This window comes from Chelon labrosus, assembly GCF_963514085.1.
Source record: "Chelon labrosus genome assembly, chromosome: 20".
In the NCBI taxonomy this organism is placed as follows: Eukaryota; Metazoa; Chordata; class Actinopteri; order Mugiliformes; family Mugilidae; genus Chelon; species Chelon labrosus.
The window spans coordinates 3,944,319-3,963,263 of NC_140353.1; the positions used below are offsets into that span (position 1 = coordinate 3,944,319).

Sequence of the window (18,945 nt, forward strand, 5' to 3'; positions counted from 1 at the left end):
AACTTTTAACATAGAAATGACAGAAAATAGACAGATTTTTTTGTTTGTTTGTTTTTTTTTATTTTTGTTTATCACCTATTAATCTACAGTGCATGTCCTTGAAATGTGGGAGTAAACCGAAGCACTCGGGGAAAACCCACCAGAAGAACTGCACAAAAATTTTTTTTGGACCTTATTTCTGAAATAAAATAAAATCGTTTACTCACCCATATTTTGCGTCATTTGTAGTCCTTCGATATTAAGATCTGCGTATATCCATATAGTGGGAGTGACTGGGGCACCGAAACGCAGCTGAAATGCACCCTCTATGCTAGTGCTATTCCCCGTTGAGTTACCTACAGACCCTGGATGATGATAATAGGTAACTGATGTCTTCTGACCTGGATGATGTCATCTCTGAGTGCTGCGCGCACCCGCGATGGTCGGCTTGTTTACCTATAATTTGCTACTGCTAGTTTTTGCAACATAGCTGAATATTGCTCTTATAATTAGCAAATTTGAGTAGCAAATTACAGGTAAACAAGCTGACCGTAGTGGGTGTGCGCGGCACTCAGAGATGACATCATCCAGGTCAGAAGACATCATCCGGGGTCTGTAGTCTCTATTAATCTATAATGCATGTCTTTGAAATGTGGGAGGAAACCGAAGCACTCGGGGAAAACCCACCGGGAGAACTGCAGTTCTTAAATTGGAACTAGTGTTTTTTACTATATATCTACAGACGATGATGATAGCCGGTAACTCCGGACTCAACGGGGAATAGCACTAGCGTACGAAAACAAAATATTGGTGAATTTCGTGGCAAATAATGCGTTATTTAGAGGCTGCGTTTCGGTGCCCCAGTCACTCCCACTATATGGATATATGCAGATCTAAATATCTCCCGAAGGACTCCAAATGACACCAAAGTTATATGTGTGAGTAAACGATCGTATTTTATACCAGAAATAAGGTCCAGGTTGTAAAAAACTGTTGTTCCACTTTAACCGGTCTTTGATGAGATGTCTTCAAAGTGTACAGACTTGTTTTTTTTCTCACGATTGTCTGTAGGCCTGGGGTGAGACTTCAGGATTGGTGACGGGAGTACACGTTTAAATTCCGGTTTGTCTGTACTGTCTTTAAGTGGTGTACGACTAGACTGGCCTGGGCTGGGTGGGGTCAGAGGCGGATGTGGCGTGAGTTGGGTGTTTTGCTCTGGGAGTTGACCCTTAGCTGCAAGCGTTGGGAGCTGTCCATTTCTTGATCTTTGTTTTGATCCCTGCTTGACTGTACTATCCTGGCCTGTGGTGTGGGGAGTCCGAGGTGGAAGCGGTGGGAGCTGAACCTTACCAGGGACTGGTGGCAGCAGTACATTTTTAGATTCCGGTTTGTCTGTACTGTCTTTAAGTATTTTTTGCCTAGACTGGCCTGGGTTGGGTGGGGTCACAGGCGGATGTGGTGTGAGTTGGGCGATTTGCTCTAGGAGCTGACCCTTATCTGCAAAGGTTGGGAGCTGTCCATGTCTTGAACTTTTTTTAGATCCCTGCTTGACTGTACTATCCTGGCCTGTGGTGTGGGGAGTCCGAGGTGGAAGAGGTGGGAGCTGAACCTTACCAGTGACTGGTGGCAGGAGTACATTTTTAGACTCCGGTTTGTCTGTACTGTCTTTAAGTATTTTATACCTAGACTGGCCTGGGTTGGGTGGGGTCAGAGGCGGATGTGGTGTGAGTTGGGTGTTTTGCTGTGGGAGCTGACCCTTAGCTGCGATGGGTGGGAGCTGTCCATGTCTTGATCTTTGTTTAGATCCCTGCTTGACTGTACTATCCTTGCCTGTGGTGTGGGGAGTCCGAGGTGGAAGAGGTGGGAGCTGAACCTTACCAGGGACTGGTGGCAGGAGTACATTTTTAGATTCCGGTTTGTCTGTACTGTCTTTACGTATTTTACGCCTAGACTGTCGTGGGCTGGGTGGGGTCACAGGCCGATGAGGTGTGATTTGGGTGTTTTGCTGTGGGAGCTGACCCTTAGCTGCAAGGGTTGGGAGTACATTTTCAGATTCTGGTTTGTCTATAATGTCTTTCAGTATTTTACGCCTAGACTGGCCTGGGCTGGGTGGGGTCAGAGGCTGACGTCGTGTGAGTTGGGTGTTTTGACCCTTAGCTGCGATGGGTGGGAGCTGTCCATGTCTTGATCTTTGTTCAGATCCCTGCTCGACTGTACTATCCTGGCCTGTGGTGTTGGGAGTCTGAGATGGATGTGATCTGAACTGAATATTACCAGGGACTAGACATGGTTGGGTAGACAGCCTAGATCGGACATTACTGTACTTGTTTGTACTAGCAGGTCGCCTTTTTTTTGGTGTTTTTTTCTGCCTCTTGCATATATTAGGGTATTGTTCTACACAATGTCCTTTATACTTCAGGGTTATAGGATCTTTTTTACACTCCCGGCATTCTTTTTTCCAAGATATTAGTTCAGACTTGATGTCTAATAAGTTTGCATGTATACCATTCAAGGCTGCATATCTTGGGAACTCAACGTCGTTTATTATTGGCTTTATAGGTGCCTTTATAGAATATCGTCTGTCTATATCTGACGCTGATAGGGGTGATGACAATGCTGCCAGCAGTGGGGATAGTGGTGGTGACTCTAGTAGTGTCTGTGTTTTTTCATCTTCCTCCTGTTCAGATTCATCCTTAGGCTTGGGCTGCGTAGAACTTTGCACCCACTTGTCTTTTCCAAAAAGGCCCACAAACTTACCAGAATTTGTCCACAGTTTGACGTTGCAGTCCACACCGGCAGTAATTATGTTACTACACAAAGGGTCACATGCAACACTGACCAACTGACTTGCATGAGCCTGCCAGGAGCTCAACAGAGGAGGTGGGCACAGTGACACAGGCCAGCCTTGTATATTTTCAAATGGTCCTTTGTCGTCTCTTGTTTTAAACCCAAAATTGGAAATATTCCACAGACAAACCCTTCCGATACTATCCCCAGTCACTAGAATGGTTTCCTTCATATCCATGACCATGGATGTAATAAAGACACCCTCCCTTTCAAATGCCCTAAACTTTCCTAGCAGTCCTCCCTTTATGAGAACCGACCAGGCAAAGATATAACCATCTTTTGTTGTCAGCACTGTGGCGGTATTACTAGTTACCTCCCTGGTCTTCAGACATATAAAATGAAAGCCATGGGCAATATCCTCTTCTTTCACACATGTCTCCTTCTCTTTCTTTTGCTTTAAAGATTTATGCTGTTTGACACGAGTTGTAGTAATCTGTCCTTGGTCACTTTCTGATGCCTGCAGTGCCCGTGGGTTGTCACTGGTATTGAGATAAAACAGAACCTCTGTAGTGTCTAGATTCCAGATAACAATATTTCCAGTGCTTGATCCAGTAACCAGAGTGGGTTCATGCACGTCCACTGAGGCAATGTCCTTCAGTAAGTGATGGTTCCAAAATCTGTGCTGAGATTTGTTTATGTCAAGGTCAAAGAGGATGTCGCAATTCTTTGCTGAAACGAACAATCTATCTTTTCTGCTGAGGATACTTGTTACCTTGTTCGGCACAGTAACAGAAATACTCGAAAGCTTTGTACCATTGTTAAAATTCCATAGATTGATGTGGCCATAGTGATCGATTGTAATTAATTTTCGCTGAGGTTGATCAAATGACATGGCAATGTGGCCCGGAAAATCATCTGACGTGACCAAGAACTGCATGACAGCTTTCCCAGTGAAGACATCCCACACTGTCACCACGCCGCCCTCGCAAACAGAGACAATCTGTTTGAAAATGCTATGGTATAGCATGCAGCAAACAGGCTTGAAGTGGGATGTAAGTGCATTTTTAAAAACATCTGTGCCACGTCCGAGACAACGCGCTATATCTGAATTTGCCAGGAATAGCTCATTGTTCTGTGTGTTGTAACACAGACTGATGATCGGGACCTTGCTCAAACAGTCGACGAAAAAACTCTGCCTACAGATCCAGTCACCATCACTCCATACATGGACGTTCTGGTCGGCAGATACGCTGATAAATATGTTTTCCTTAGAATTGTGGGCAAGGTGGGTGACTGGTGCCTTGTGTCCTTTTAATTCAAGTGCACAGGATGTGTTCTTGAAGGGAAACCACACTCGCAGTAATCCATCTGTACCACCAGTCAACATAAAGTTAGACCAAGGGGAGTATTCAACACAGGAGAAAAACTCGTGATGTCCAAGGCTCTTAAATACTTTTTGAGAGACTATGGGTTTTTTACAGCTGGAGGGAAAGGAGAAAGAAGTGAGGACCATCAACTCAGAGGACCCATCGCAGATGGCATATGATTTGAGGTGTGGAAAGTACATGAGCTGACTGCACTCACTATCGAAGATGGGAATCCTAAAACAGTTGAAGTCTTTGGAATGGTTCTTCAAAAGGGTTGAAACATAAGCAGTTTTGTAAGATTTCAAAGAGATCTTCTCAAATGCTTTGTCGCAGAAGAGTCCATGTTTTAGGTTATAAGTAATAAAAACAGACAAAAAGCCTTTTGAATCACCAAAGGCAAACATTGCTTTTGTGCCATCGGACCAGTAGTTCAGGACGTTCACAAAGTTTTCCTCCTCGGTTATCGAATACCCTACTCCAAACTTCCAAGTGGGCTGCTTGCACGAATAGAACAACAGCTCCCTCTCAGAAGTACAGACAGCTACCTCATTGAGCTCCTTTATGTACACCATGTCATTAACGTGTACTTTCTTTTTGTTCGAAAAGGGAGATATATCGTCCCGATTTTCATTCAGCGGAAATGTGTCTGAACTCTTAAAGCCATCACTCCAGAATTTCAGCACACCATCACAAGTGACGGAAATGTACCAGCATTTCTGGTAAGGCCTGGTTTGTTCTGATGACTCAGCCATGTCATCCTCAATGCTTTTATCAGCGAGAGGACAGCATATCAAGGTAACTATCCTTTTATTTTCATAGTGATCTGTGGGAATGATCTCAAACGGTTTTGGGAAGAGCTGGTATTTGGGATCCAAGGTTTCTGCCGCCTTTTTGTTGGTGTTCACATAGTCCAAAAGATCACCAAGGGCCACGCTGTCATTGCAGTTTGCGTCGATTTTCATGTGGAGGGCATGCAGGTCTTCGTCGTTTGCATTAGGATACAACTGCTTCATCGCCTCACAGAATGTTTCTATGTCCAGCCCTCTTCCCTCATCAGTGCTCACCTCTTTGAATATTCGGGCAAGCTCTGGAAAATGTTTGGAGGTAAACACAATGTCTCTACTGTTTGTGCTCTCTGGCACGCCTTCCTCCATCTTGTTGTGTTTCATTTCTGTTTCAGTATTAGTTTTTAGCAAACGTCAGTATTTGTTGCTGCTACAATAGCACGTCGTAACAAGCGTCAGTGGCTTCTACAATATTACTACTTAACTGGTATTCAAGCTTCGGGACGTGTCTTCGATAATTCTCAGAGAATCCTGTAAACTCAGATGAGTATACTGTTTTTATATATTGATATTTCTATTTAAACTCTGATATTTGGCTTTGATCTAAGTTTGGCTTTGATCTTCAGCAACGTTGCCTAACAACAAGCCCCGCCCCCTCCCTGGTAGCGACATTTAAAAAAAAAAAAACTTTATTAGAAAAAACACAAGCATATACAAATAATGCAGACGTTTTTGTTTTAATAGATAATCAGAATTCGGAAATGGCAGCCCAATTTCATGAATCATTTTAATTTACTACTTTGTATTTCCGACCGATATCCGGCCGTTAGCTTGCTAACTGTTAGCCTTGCTGGCTAATCATCCCGGGCATCCGGGGATACGGGCGATACCATCTTGCGAGTTTGCCCATACTTCTGCTAAATTCTCTGGCGTTTGTGTTTAATTAATACCGCTCTGATCTACCTCCGCCATTTATAAATAAATGTTGGATTATACACTGTACGTGTTTATTTTTATTTTATTTTTCCTTCTCTGACGTTCCTACGGGACCGCTTCACAGAGTACATTTTATGTTGTTCAGTGTTCCGTACCAATTGTTTCCTAACCTGTAAGTAGCGTTGTAAGAGTTTTGGTTGTTTATAAAATACAAATAATAATAAAAAATGTAAAAACTAAAATTAAATATTTGACGTGTACTTTAGTGTTTAATTCTGGCTCAAGTCCCTTCCACTAAAAAGGATTAAATGGAGTTTATGAGCTATACTTCAGTCAGCCACCAGGGGGAGCCAGCCACATTATTATTATTATTGTTTTTTTTTTTTTATTGTTTTTTTTACAGTTTATGGTACCAACAGTTCCCTCGCAGGTGTTTTCACAGCTTACATTCGACGTCTTCTTCCCATGCCGTAAAGCACAAATTCACGAGTTCAGTTTGAAAGCAGCAGCAACATACAAAAAAGAGCCCAAAATATTAGCGTCACTCATTCTCCACACATTTCCCAATACATTAACGAGAATGCCTTTCCCGCGTTCTGTCGCCCTCTTGTGGGCGGAAGTATGGACTACGTCTGAGAAGCGGACCCGGAACTGGAGGCGGATACGAGCCTGACCTGTTAGTTGATGCTGAAACGGAAGATGCCGGATCCTCAGGCGCAGCGGATATGTTTGCTGCTTTTTGCGTTGTTTTACCGTCCCGGGACTGCGGCAGAGGTCTCCGTGTGGAGCGTGGACATCAACTCGGTCAGTGTTATGCGTCTTTACCGTCATTACACAGTCCGTCATGCTAAATCTTCCGTAGCAGCTGTTAGCCGAGGTAGCTAACTGTCCCCTAGCAACCCCTGTTTCCTCCCTATGGTGCACTTCACTTTGACAGTTCTCGTTGTGCTAGTCTGAGAAGAAGCATTAATATTTGAAACTAATCTAAAGTCATAATACTTCCCTATCAATAGCTGGGTCGTCTCTTACTAGATGGCGACAATAGTAATATCCTACAAATTAAATTAAGACGATGGCAGTTGCAGGTGTGTTACACAAGAAGAGGCAGATAAGATGCAGTTAATTTAACTTTTTATTACATTAGTGCCTAACAGAGGGTCTGTTTTCACTAAAGGGAAACATTTAAAAGAATGCAATGTCTGTTTTAAACATCTGTTGGGAGCCTAAATGAAAATACAGTAGTGTGAGCTGGGTAGGTCATCGCATAAGGAAGTGAATGTGTGTAATAGGAATGCATCATTGTGTTTATGAGCTCAAATAAAGCGAGGTTAAACCACCAAGTAGTGTGTAGGAGTGCACTGATGTTGGACTGTGTGTGTTAGTTTTGATGGAGTCTGGAGCTGTGCAAAACCTTCAGTGCAAATCTTAAACTATCTTCTTTTTTTCAGCCGTGAACATGCATGCAAATTCATGACACAAATGCAGCTCGACTTTCTTCAACAGCATTTTGCCACTCATCCAAGTTGCTTCTGTATTTATTCTTTAGTTATTTTTAAGTGTGCAATAAGTTATAAAAACAGTAGCTGATTGAATCGTCTCCATTGGCTTTCAGACGCAACATGTTGTGTTTCGGAAGACGCTGTACGCCAACACCACCATCTTCGTGAAGTGTGAGTAATCTGACCTCTACGTAAAACTTTTGTGTGTGACATTTTTTGCCTTCGTTGTATGGCACAATGATGCCATTGACAAGCTGAGTATCTGCCCCAAGCGTTGTGGCGAGAGGGAGACCTGAGGCTTTCGGTTCGATGGTTGATCTACATTCCAGCTTTCAACTGTAGCCATGAACGTCCGGTCTTTTGCGGTGTGTGTTCAAGGGCAACTTTTTGGTCCAACGTGAGGTGACGTCACAGTCGGCCTTCGTTGCTGGTTGTTCTGTGAGGTTGTTTTGGTGATATTCTCTTGACAGCTCCAGAAAATATGACCCAATGAAGTCGGCAAAGTCCACAAAGATCTGCAGAGATAATGTAGAGCCTTGAACTGTAAAAGGCTGTTGAATCTTTTTTTAAGGCTGTCTGTCAGTGCTCTTCTAATGTTGCCAAGCACATTTTTAGCGTTTGATAGTTTCTGTGCATGTCCTATGTTTCTGTTTATTGTATTTCTTGGATGTACCTCATTTCCTGTGGGGGTCTTGCAAAATTATCAGTTCTGTATACATGCAAGTGTCTACAGAAATGCTGCAGATGTTACAGTATGTCTAATGATTCAGGAGATACAGCCTGAAGAAGTCACTTTTTTTTAAAGGTAGAAGTGAATAAGTAAGGCTTTGATAACATTAAATTGTTGTGTGATCTGATGGAAAGCGAGGTCTTATTACCGTGATATTTGAATTTTCTTTCTCTGCAGTCCAGGGTGAACCAGGGGCATGCGACAGAAACGTGGCCTTCAACATCAGCTGGTACCTGCGCTCGTCTGTTTGCTACAACGAGGTCTTTAACACACCAGTGAGTGCTGACTTTTGCTTGTTGATGTCTAAATATTTGTTTTGCAACCAGTGTAAATACCAGGCAGTTGTTGAATAGTGGAGAATAAAATGCCCTTTTGTATAGAACATCTCTGTGCTCGGTGTTAATTGATCAGTAGGAGCTACAGTACCTAGAGCTTTTAAAACGATTTATTAACGTAATCTTGGTCTGAAGAATCCACAGAGAAAAGTATTTCAAAATGTAAAGTGTGTAATCATGAGTAACTGATTCTTTTCGCTGCGTTTCTCTGAAGGACAGCAAAGCGATGAACATGTTTGGTATGGACCACATGCTGAAAGACGGCTGGAGTGGCTTCCACAGTCAGGGCTACATGCTCTTCGAGAACTGCTCCTCCCTCTTCTCACCAAAGGTCAGTGACGAAGGCGAAGATATCTCTTCCACTGCAAGAAATGGCGCATAAACGCCTTGTTAATGTACTTATATTAGTAGAATCACAGTGTTTATCAACGAAGCAGGCATCCGTTATCAGTCCTTTGTTTGTAATTTTAACATTTAGCTGGTTTCCTGCAGACACGTACAGTGCTGCTTCAAAGTATTTGCAATGCTCAGAGTTGTCTACATTTCTGCGTCATAATGACCCTCAAAGACACAAAGAGAACCCAGTCAAACAAGTCAAACAGCAATAGTGAGTAAACTCTTGTTTTCAGTTTCTAGTGTGAGCCCTTTGTGCAGCAGTAACATCAACGAAATGTTTCCGGTAACTGCTGATCAGTCGTCTACAGCAGCCTGGAGGAATTTTAGCTCATTCCTCAGAACAGAACCGCTTCAGTTCTGAGATGTTGGTGGGTTTCCTCACATTCCTCACATTCCTCACATGAACTGCTTTCTTCAGGTTCTTAATTAAGATTAAGGTCAGGACTTTAACTTAACGTCAACTAAACGTTTCCAGTAACTGCTGATCAGCAATGTTTAGCAGCTTATAAGTCACCCTGCGTTCCTTTGTGACCTCTCCGACTATTATGCATCTTTCTTTTGGAGAGATCTTTGTTGGCCAACGTCTCCTGTGGAGGGTCCCAATCTGTCTGACTGTGGATTTGTGGATTCCTAACTCTTAAGGGATGTTTTTTTTAACCAACAAAAAAGACTTTGGCCAATCCCAGTGATTTTTTTAAAAAACTAAATGGGGCACAGGACAACACCTGAGTCTCATTACATTGTTTGGAAAGACTTCTGAATAGATGGACTCTAATTTGTCCTCAAAATTACGTAACTTGAAGTAATCCTAGAAGTGATATGTAATATTGGCTCATTTTCCTGAATAAACAGATGCAGAAGTATAAAATATCTGTTTCATTCGTTTGATTGGGTCCTCTTTGTCTACTGTCAGGACTTGTGTGAAAGTCCGTTGATGTTCTGAGTCATTTTTATGCAGAAATGTAGAAAATTCTGACAGATGCTAATGCTTTTAAGTGTTGATGTATTTCTTTACTCTGCCCTTTGTCTTCTAGGCGTATTACACAGACTTCAATCCTTATCAGCCCCTGTCTAGCCCAAAGGTGAGTGATTGATCATATTGACCATACTGTCTTGAAATTTTGAAGCTAATCATTTAACTATGGAGCACTGTTTTTTTTTTACATTTATTGCACATGTGTTTTCCTTGTTAGAGTGACTCATCCAACCAGAGCCTTACTTGGCCTGGCAAACCGGTGAGACATTCTTTTATTACTTGGAAATATTCTTTGTCTTTATATGCCTAGAAATAGCTTCATCTGAATAATCATTTTGCAGGACATCGGTGCAGTGGCCAAAGCCTGGGAAGACAGTCCGTATCTGTTCATAGTGAATGTGCAGCCTTTGTTTCACTTTGCTGAGGACGAGGACATCATAGCAGAGCAGCCCAACTTTTCTTTTACAAGTGAGAAACGACTGTTAAACATAAAGAGCTTTCGAATATTTTTGCATATTTATTTATCAAACTGTAGAGATTCATTGAAATGGTCTCAGATTTATTTTCTTCTTAATTCTCCAGTGAAAGTGGAGATGAAGGGACCACATGACTACTCCTCTCCAGCAGACTGGCCCCAGATGATGGTACCTCACTAATAATTTAAAGGAATCTCTGTCTGTATGTCATCTGATCCGCCTCAAACTCCTGAGTGTATGTGAAGATAAACTTCTAAATTATCAGATGGGCAGAGTGGGTGAGCAGTGCAAAAGGCCGTGCAAGTGACACAGACAAAGATATCTGAATCAAAGATTAACAGTCAGTGTTTAGAAAGAATCCACAATGTTGTCACAGTTTACGGACGCCAGAGTTCATCCGTGCACTAAGAGCCCTGACACAGGAGGCTAGCTAACAGATATAACAGAAGTAAACAAACCAATAAAAAGTTTTAATGTCACTCAGAAGGCTCTTCCCCCTTTTAAAATAATCTCATCTGAACATTCAAATACACTTATATTTCCCAACGACGCCATCTAGAATGACGCAGGATGATCCAGGAGAGGCCTGCTCTGTTAGATGGTTTGTAGCTCTCCTAGCGTACTAGCCTCTCAGCTAACAGTAATTCTTCCGACTTCCCCCTTTTAAATAATGAATACGGACTACTGCCACCAGCTGGTATGAACAGTTATTTCCTCTACCAGTTGCATAACGTTTGTACAAGCTGTTGTCTTTGTGATTTTTGGTCTCAACATGAAGTGACTTCATACTCACCCTTTATCGCCAGTTCTTTCATTTCATTTTGGTGTGCCTGGGCTTTAAGATAGATTTAAAATTAAGCTGCAAATCAAATTGTGAACGAGCTATGGTCAACTAGGCTTCTTTCAATGGAAAGCCCTGTGCTACACCTTTAGAAGTGAACAAGTTGAGCTGCTGACAGTCCCTCAGTTTTCTTTTCTTTGGGTTTAATGTTGGTGGTCAGCATGCATTAATCAGCCCACAGGAAAGCAGACAACTTGTGTACCATAATGTCTTTACACAGGCTTTGGCTTGTTTTTTTTAATTCATTTTCCTATTTGGAGTTGTCAACATGCCTAAAGTGGAATGATTTGTACTAGTCACAGTAGTAGTAGGAGTAGTGTCCCTTGTCTGGGACAACTATTTGATGAATGTCGACATATTGCATTTTTGGAGGATATTGGTTTTACTGAAATCCATCACAGTTCAAGTGAAGACGAAGTTCAGCTCGTTTCTCTGCCTCTCTCCTGTAGTTCTTCATGATCATGTGCATCGTGTACGTGCTGTTCGGGGCTCTCTGGCTCTTCTGGTGTGCCTGCTATTGGAGGGACCTGCTGCGGATCCAGTTCTGGATCGGCGCCGTCATCATCCTCGGCATGCTGGAGAAAGCCGTGTTCTACTCCGAGTACCAGAGCATCCGTTACAAAGGAGTCTACGGTTGGAAAAAGACTTTTTTTCCCTTTCTTTTTTCTTTTTTCTTTTAGTCTGTTGTAATCATCATCTTTTTTCTCTTTGCAGTTCTCGGGGCCGTCATATTTGCCGAGCTGCTCTCTGCGCTCAAACGATCTCTGGCTCGAATCCTGGTCCTCATTGTTAGTCTTGGATATGGCATAGTCAAGTGAGTTGACCCCTTAAAAACATTTTTCTTTAGTCTTGCTGTTACTTCTTAATATATTTGTCTCTTACTGGATGTTTTAATTCCTCTTGCACAGGCCCAGGTTGGGTACCACAGTGCATCGACTGGCAGCTGTTGGGCTTCTCTACCTTCTGTTTTCTTCGGTGGAAGGTGTGCTGAGAGTGACAGGTGTAAGTCTGACTACTCTTTGGCCTTATTCACACATGTCTTTAACATGCACAGTTGTGTTTACAAGCCACCTTTTTGTTTTATATGAAAATCTTACCCAATGCAGCGTTCAAGGCGTTCTGTATATATATATGAATTTGATTTGAGTGCACAGAAGAGTGCATTTCATCATCTCCGATGTCCTCCAGGCTCTGAGTTTGTCTTAATTATTAAAACATGTCTTCCTTCTGCAGGGTTTCTATGGGACCGTTGCCCTGGTGGCTAATCTCAGCCTCTCCCTCATTGACTCCTGTGTCATGTGGTGGATATCCTTTACTCATGAACATCTAAGAGGGCTGCTTATGTCTAATCAGGATTTATAATGTTCTGAAGCACTGTGAAGGTTGTGTTTAGTTAATCTGAATGCATACACACGAAGTTCTCCTTAATTTCCGTCCACATTTTCATCAGTCTGTCCCAAACAACTCGTCTCCTGAAGCTCCGCAGAAATGTCGTGAAGCTGTCTCTATACCAGCACTTCACCAACACGCTCATCTTCTCTGTTGTCGGTGAGCTGCAGCTATTCTGGGACGAAGGGGGAAAAAAAATGGCACCATCTATTATTAGAGCTGTGCCTTAGTTCAGAAACAGCTGCTGCTGCATTATGATGAAACGGAAATAATACGTCAGGTTCTAGTTTTACTGCATTTACACTTAGATTTAAATGATTAAAACTGATTTCTTAACCGCTCCTCAGTGGATACAAATCAAACAGCAATTGAGCTTTTGAAGATACGGGGGGAAAAGACAGATTACAGCTTGCATCTGCACATTATAACCAAGATCTTAGTTTTTGGGGAATTGTCCTCTAATGAAACAAAACTTAAACTGTTTGGCCATAATGACCATCGTTACGTCCGGAGGAAGAGAAGGAGCCTTGCTAGCCGAAGAACACCGGTCCTGCCGTGAAGCATGGGGGTGGCAGCAACATGTTGTGGGTATGCTTTGCTGCCGGAGGGACTGGTGCGCTTTAGAAGCAACGTCTCAAGACATCAGCCAGGAAGTTTAATCTGTGTCTTTTAAACGGACAGTGCCTCATAATATACTTTAAAAGTTGTTGCATAATTGCTTGTGGAAAGCTAGTGGAAATGTTTGACCCAAATTAAAACATTTTCAAAGAAATGCAGTGAATGTTCGCTAGGATTAAATGTCAGGAATTGTGAAAAGTCTAAGTGTATTGCTCTAAGGTGTCTGTAAACATTTGACTTGAGCTGTATCTGTGGAGGGAGACAGCTGCTGGTGAGCGTAGCATGACGCTGAGTGAAGACACAGACGAGCTGGTTACCCTCTGTTTTGAATCTTTATGCTAAGCTAAGCTAACCAGCTGTAACCAACAAGCATAAGAAAGATCAATCTTCACATGTAACTCTCTGCAAGACAGTAAATAAGTGTATTCCCTACATACTTCATCTTTTATCCATTTTTTTACAATTTTATCCTCGTGTTTTAAACGTATGTAAATATATTTGTCTACATTTGACTATGCTATGGCTGGAATATCATTACATTCAGGATCCATGTGCTCTTTTTATGCATTTGCATATTTCATTTGCATCAAAATGAAAGTTGATTTTACTTTGTGTCCACAGCTTCCATCATATTCATCATCTGGACCACCAAAGTCTTCAAGCTGGTGGACTGTCAGAGGGTCGGTTTATTTTCTCTTTTCTCCTTCTGTCCTGTGTTGGAAGGTTTCTTTTCGTGCAGAGGTGAAAAGTTAACCTCCCTGTCTTCTGCTTAAATCGTTTCCGCAGGGTTGGCGGGACCTGTGGGTGGACGATGCCTTCTGGCGTCTCCTGTTCTCCACTATTCTGCTGGTCATCATGGTGCTGCTGCGGCCCTCCGCCAACAGCCAGAGGTCAGAGTCAATGGTGACATGGGAAGAAAAGAGTCAAGGAGATGGCTTTGTTTGCGAAACAAAAGCATGATTTTATTTACAAATGTGAAGACAAAAAAAAAAAAAAAGATTCTCCAAACATTTAGTGAGATCTCTATACCTTGAGCGTCATCCTCCGACTGAACTCCCCGGCCTTGGTGGCCAGAGGTTTTATACCTTCAGCTGCTCCCTCTGGACCATTAGCTACAGAAATCAATTAACTTCTCCTGAACTCAATATGATAATATAACAAACATGATTTCTACAGACAACCATGATAATCACATATTCTGCACAACTTTTGGACCTGGTATTCATTGGTGTGGATGTTACTTAGACATGTAGCACCCACCTAGACCAGACCAGGCACCTCCACCCCATAGCAATGACACTAAAAAAAACAAACAAACATGAAGAACAGCACAAGGTGTTGACATGGCCTCCAAATTCACTAGATCCCAAACTGATCAAGTATCTGGGATGATCCACAGAGGCCCCTCCCCTCAAAGGCCCCCCACTAACAACATTGTGTTGTCAGACACCACAGGACACCCTCAGAAGGCCCATGTCCATTCTCTGATGAGTCACAACTGTTTTGAAGGCACAAGGGAGACCTACACAATATTAGGACGTAAGGTTTTACCTGATCGGGGTATATTTAATCAGATGATTTTATTTAGTTTCCATGTCAATGGTTGAGTTGGAATCTCTTAACTAATGTTTCACTTAGACTGATCCTAGAATCCAAAGACTTCTACTTGGTTAATAAACTTGGTGTAAAGTAGATTTCACCCCATGTTCTGTTTCCTCTCAGGTTCTCCCATTCCCCTCTGATTGATGAAGATGATGAAGAGGACGAGGTCAAGGAGCCAATGCTGAATGAAGCATTCGGTAAGACACATTAGCAACCATGTCATTGTTTGAAACGGATGTAGATGACCTGTTATCTTGGTTTTGCTGTAGCGGACAAGTGTGGCAGTTATTATTATACTCCGTGATGGTGTAAGCAAAGTTTTCTGTTAGATTTTGAGTTGCTGCTGCAAAGCTTGGCAACACAAATCTGAAAATAATCTGCTCACTCACCTCCTGTATAGACAACTGTGTCATCTGGGGAGGTTTGTCTTGTATAATGCGGTGATACTGAGGACATGACCTCAATCTGTTCACACAGACGCAGAGTGACTGAGAAATTCAATTCTTGTAATCATATTATTACATTAAAAGACAATAAAATGTTTTATCTCTAATCTTTTTTTTATTTTTTATTTTTTTGCAGAGGGAATGAAGATGAGAGGCTCAAAACCCGACACTAACGGCTCCCAGAAATTGTTGAGTAAAGAGGTGGGTTGACTTTCTTCTCTCACCGTCTCTCTAACTTCATCCATGTGTGTTTTTCATTTTAACTTTGTGTTTAAAAACTCTGCCAGGATGAAGACCTTAAATGGGTTGAGGAAAACATTCCTACAACTGTTGCTGATGTGTAAGTAAAGTGGACTTTAGTGTTTGCATGCGTCCTGAGTAATAAAATCACAAGTGACCAGCTGAAAACCAACTTGTCGTGGTTTCACATTACGGTTTTTCTTTTTAAAACCGTGCAGTGTTACACCGCGAATACAGTGTCTGCTTAAAAACAATGATATGTTGTGTTTTCTTGGATTACGTAAGTGTATTAAAGCAGCTTACAGTGCCAGATCAAGGGCATCTCAGACTAGAAAGGTGTGGCAGTTTTCAGAAAACCCCGAGCAAGCTTATCTGGGGTCTGTTGAAATGTCAGACATGGACTGTATAAAGCATTCTCTGCATTCTTCCCTGATTTTTTTTCTCTCTCTCTATATATACAGAGCTCTCCCTGTAATGCTAGACGAGGAAGAGGTAACGAGTCATTTTGCTTTCCCCGTGATAGTCCCATGATTCCAGTCACATTGTTGTCTATTTCAAATATCCCTCAGTAATGACCTTTACTGTGCGGTCGTTCACACTGGTGTAAGCGCGTTCATCTGTCTTCTAGGAAATCCTGAAAACCAAGATGGAGCGATCCAAAATGGAGTAGAAGCGACGATGTGAGAATGGAAAGAAAGCCGTTTCACTAAGGCAGCAATGAATGCGTTGTGAGTGATTTAATTACCAAAAAAAAAAAAGAAAACAAATGTGTGAAAAGCCAACACTTCTCTCTAGACACTTAAAATTTTAGATTTTTCCGTTCACAGTTGTTGTGTAACACTATAATGAGCTCAAAGAAACGTGTGGTTTCTTGAGCGCCGGGTAGACGATGATGATAACCTCTGGGATAGTTTACCCCACCCTCTTTTAACTGCAGAAGTGACACCTGAAGGGAATGTCCTGGTACGACTTGTGATACTTATATCTGCCAATATGTCTGTTATATACGTTATTGTGGATAGTACACTAATATTCAAGCCAACAACATCTTCAAATGGTCTGATGAGTTGGCTTTCTGGGTCACACAATGATGCTTCTGCACAAACGTGGCTAAAATCAATCAAAAAAATGTTGTTTCGACTAATATTTTTCGACTAATATAATATTAAAAGGGACGTGTGGTTTCTTTAGCACTGTTTAGACGATGATAATTTCTGGGATAAGTTACCCCACCTTCTTCAAACTACAGAAGTGACACCTGAAACGTCAGATTTGCAGATTTGTAATGCTTGGCAGCCATCGCAGCTAAGATATCTGTTGATTTTACAAAAACACATGCCAAAAAAAGCCCAAAAAACACTAAGTTATTGTGGATAGTACAGTTATCAGAAATCAGAAATTCTGAATGTTACACAACACCTCTGGGATAATTTACCCCACACTCTTCAAACTGCAGAAGCGACGCCTGAAGGGTCAGATTTGCAGGAATGTCCTGGTACGAAACACACGCCAAAAAAAACACTAAGTTATTGTGGATAGGACACTCATATTCAAGCCGACAACATCTTCGAAAATGCGCTGCGTCATTTAAGGTCTGGTGGGTTGGCTTTCTTGGTCACACAATGATGCTTCTGCACAAACGTGGCTAAAATCAATCGGAAATTGTGATTGTTACACAACGTACTTGTTGAAAGTGGAATATTTATCAAAATCCTGTCCTGTGTCTTTCGACTAATATAATATTAAAAGGGACGTTTGGTTTCTTGAGCGCTGGGTAGACGATGATAACCTCTGGGGTAAGTTACTCCGCCCTCTTCAAACTGCAGAAGTGACACCTGAAGGGTCAGATTTGCAGATTTGTAATGCTTGCACCCTTGGAATGGATGTTGGAATATTTATCAAAATCCTGTACCGTATCTTTCGACTAATATGATATTAAAGGGGACGTGTGGTTTCTTGAGCACTGGGTAGAAGATGAAAAACACATGCCAAACAAAACACTAAGTTATTGTGGATAGTACAGTTATATTCAACATCTTCGAACATGTGCCCTGACATTTATGGTAAATATGCTGGTTTGTTCTTCTTTCTTAAGCACATTTGTTTATTGTGTTGCGTAATTAACTCGTCACATTATGATGGTAATATTTAAATGAGCTGTTTCGTATGACTTACCATTTAGCCAGACAACTCAAAGAGAATGTTTTAATGCATTTACGCCTTTTTTTTTTGTTTCATTTGTTAGCTGAGACAGCAAAGTATATTATATGTAACACGTAACTACTACATAACTACAACAACTACTTTGTTGTCTGGCTAACTGAGTAATCAGGATACTGACATAAATTAAGTACTGTTAATGTAAGTTGTCAGAGAATATTGATACTTGAAGCTACATCTGTGTTTTAAGGAATTCCTGGAAACACTTTCCTCTGGGATGAGAAAGTATAATGACTCCCTGGTTATAAAAACTACTGTATTAATTTAGATTATTTTTTACACTGAGCTGTCGCTGACACTGTAGAACTGATGATTCACACAAGACTTCATGGTCCTTGGTGAGTGAGGAAGATGTGTATATATAAAATGTTCTGGACCCATTTACAACATAAACTGTCACGTGTCTAAATTTACGCCTGAAAAGTAGCATTTTGTAGTTATTCACATGATAGCGGTGGTTTAGGTCCACTTCTCGTCGTAGTCACCAAAGTGAAAACTGAAAAATAAGAATTTGCAAGCTTTATGGATGTGGTATGGGATGAAATTCAAAAATGTGAATTCACTACTCCTTCACCTTCCTCACCATCTGGGCCGGAGTTTTCCTCATCCAAGTTCAGTAGCACAAGGTTGTTTATTAAATGGTACTGTAAAGGAGTCGTAGATAATAATAATCCGTTCACAATAATTACAGGTTCCTTGCAGTCTTTCCCAGTCACACTGCAAAATAGTCCTGCCTTATCTGGTAGAATTATTACATGTGCAATCTTCTGCGGTATGTATGGATATTCTAAAAAAATAAATAAAAATGAATCTTTATGTTGTTTATGTTCGTCTAAGACTTGTTGGTAATAATTTAATTCAGAGAGACACTAATGCTCAACGCCTGGATTTGAGTCTGCATTGTTTTGTGAAGCTGATGGTACTGTCAGGCATTTTTTTTTTGCGTACGTCCTGCAAAATAAAATTTATATTGAATGACGGTTAAAATGTTTCTGATGTATTTAATGATGTATTTAATGTGTGTGTGACTGCGATGATGTAGTGTTATCACATTTACCCTTTCAGTCTGAAACAGCATGATCATTACAAACAACCAAGCTACAACATTAAATTAATTAATTAATTAAAAGTACGAAGCGATTTAGTGCAGGACTGTAGTGCTGTTATATTAGAATGCATTTATTTTCACTACCTAATGTACTGGGATGGGAGTATATATCACAATACTTACCCTTTTTGTTAGATAGATAGATATACTTTACTGATCCCGCAATACAGTGAATACGAAGAAATATATATATGTTAATAAACAAGTGGAAATAC

General features: G+C 41.3%; 2 protein-coding genes across 2 annotated transcripts; one reads left to right on the forward strand and one right to left on the reverse strand.

Annotated features, from left to right (window-relative positions):
- Positions 1-2,094: 2,094 nt before the first annotated feature.
- LOC311505082 (WD repeat-containing protein on Y chromosome-like) lies at positions 2,095-5,302 on the reverse strand (the record flags this gene model as incomplete). The annotated part of the gene is made up of 2 exons (XM_084568485.1): positions 2,095-2,242; positions 2,706-5,302. The coding sequence occupies 2 exons, from the start codon at positions 5,300-5,302 to the stop codon at positions 2,095-2,097; spliced, it is 2,745 nt and encodes a 914-aa protein (XP_084424611.1).
- A 1,182-nt stretch (positions 5,303-6,484) lies between these two features.
- LOC311505577 (transmembrane protein 87A-like) lies at positions 6,485-18,597 on the forward strand. The gene is made up of 20 exons (XM_084569217.1): positions 6,485-6,658; positions 7,467-7,524; positions 8,261-8,358; positions 8,633-8,749; positions 9,849-9,896; positions 10,008-10,049; positions 10,132-10,258; positions 10,373-10,434; positions 11,557-11,740; positions 11,822-11,921; positions 12,016-12,109; positions 12,341-12,412; positions 12,547-12,655; positions 13,736-13,794; positions 13,901-14,004; positions 14,837-14,913; positions 15,299-15,363; positions 15,450-15,502; positions 15,864-15,894; positions 16,031-18,597. The coding sequence occupies exons 1-20, from the start codon at positions 6,539-6,541 to the stop codon at positions 16,070-16,072; spliced, it is 1,662 nt and encodes a 553-aa protein (XP_084425343.1). The 5' UTR covers positions 6,485-6,538; the 3' UTR covers positions 16,073-18,597.
- Positions 18,598-18,945: the final 348 nt, after the last annotated feature.

Bases quoted from the DNA above. Each gene is read 5' to 3' on its own strand.
- LOC311505577 (XM_084569217.1), top strand. From the start codon at position 6,539: ATGCTGAAACGGAAGATGCCGGATCCTCAGGCGCAGCGGATATGTTTG. The intron at 10,259-10,372 runs GTGAGAAACGAC...TTAATTCTCCAG, and splicing joins GCCCAACTTTTCTTTTACAA to TGAAAGTGGAGATGAAGGGA. The intron at 14,005-14,836 runs GTCAGAGTCAAT...GTTTCCTCTCAG, and splicing joins CCCTCCGCCAACAGCCAGAG to GTTCTCCCATTCCCCTCTGA.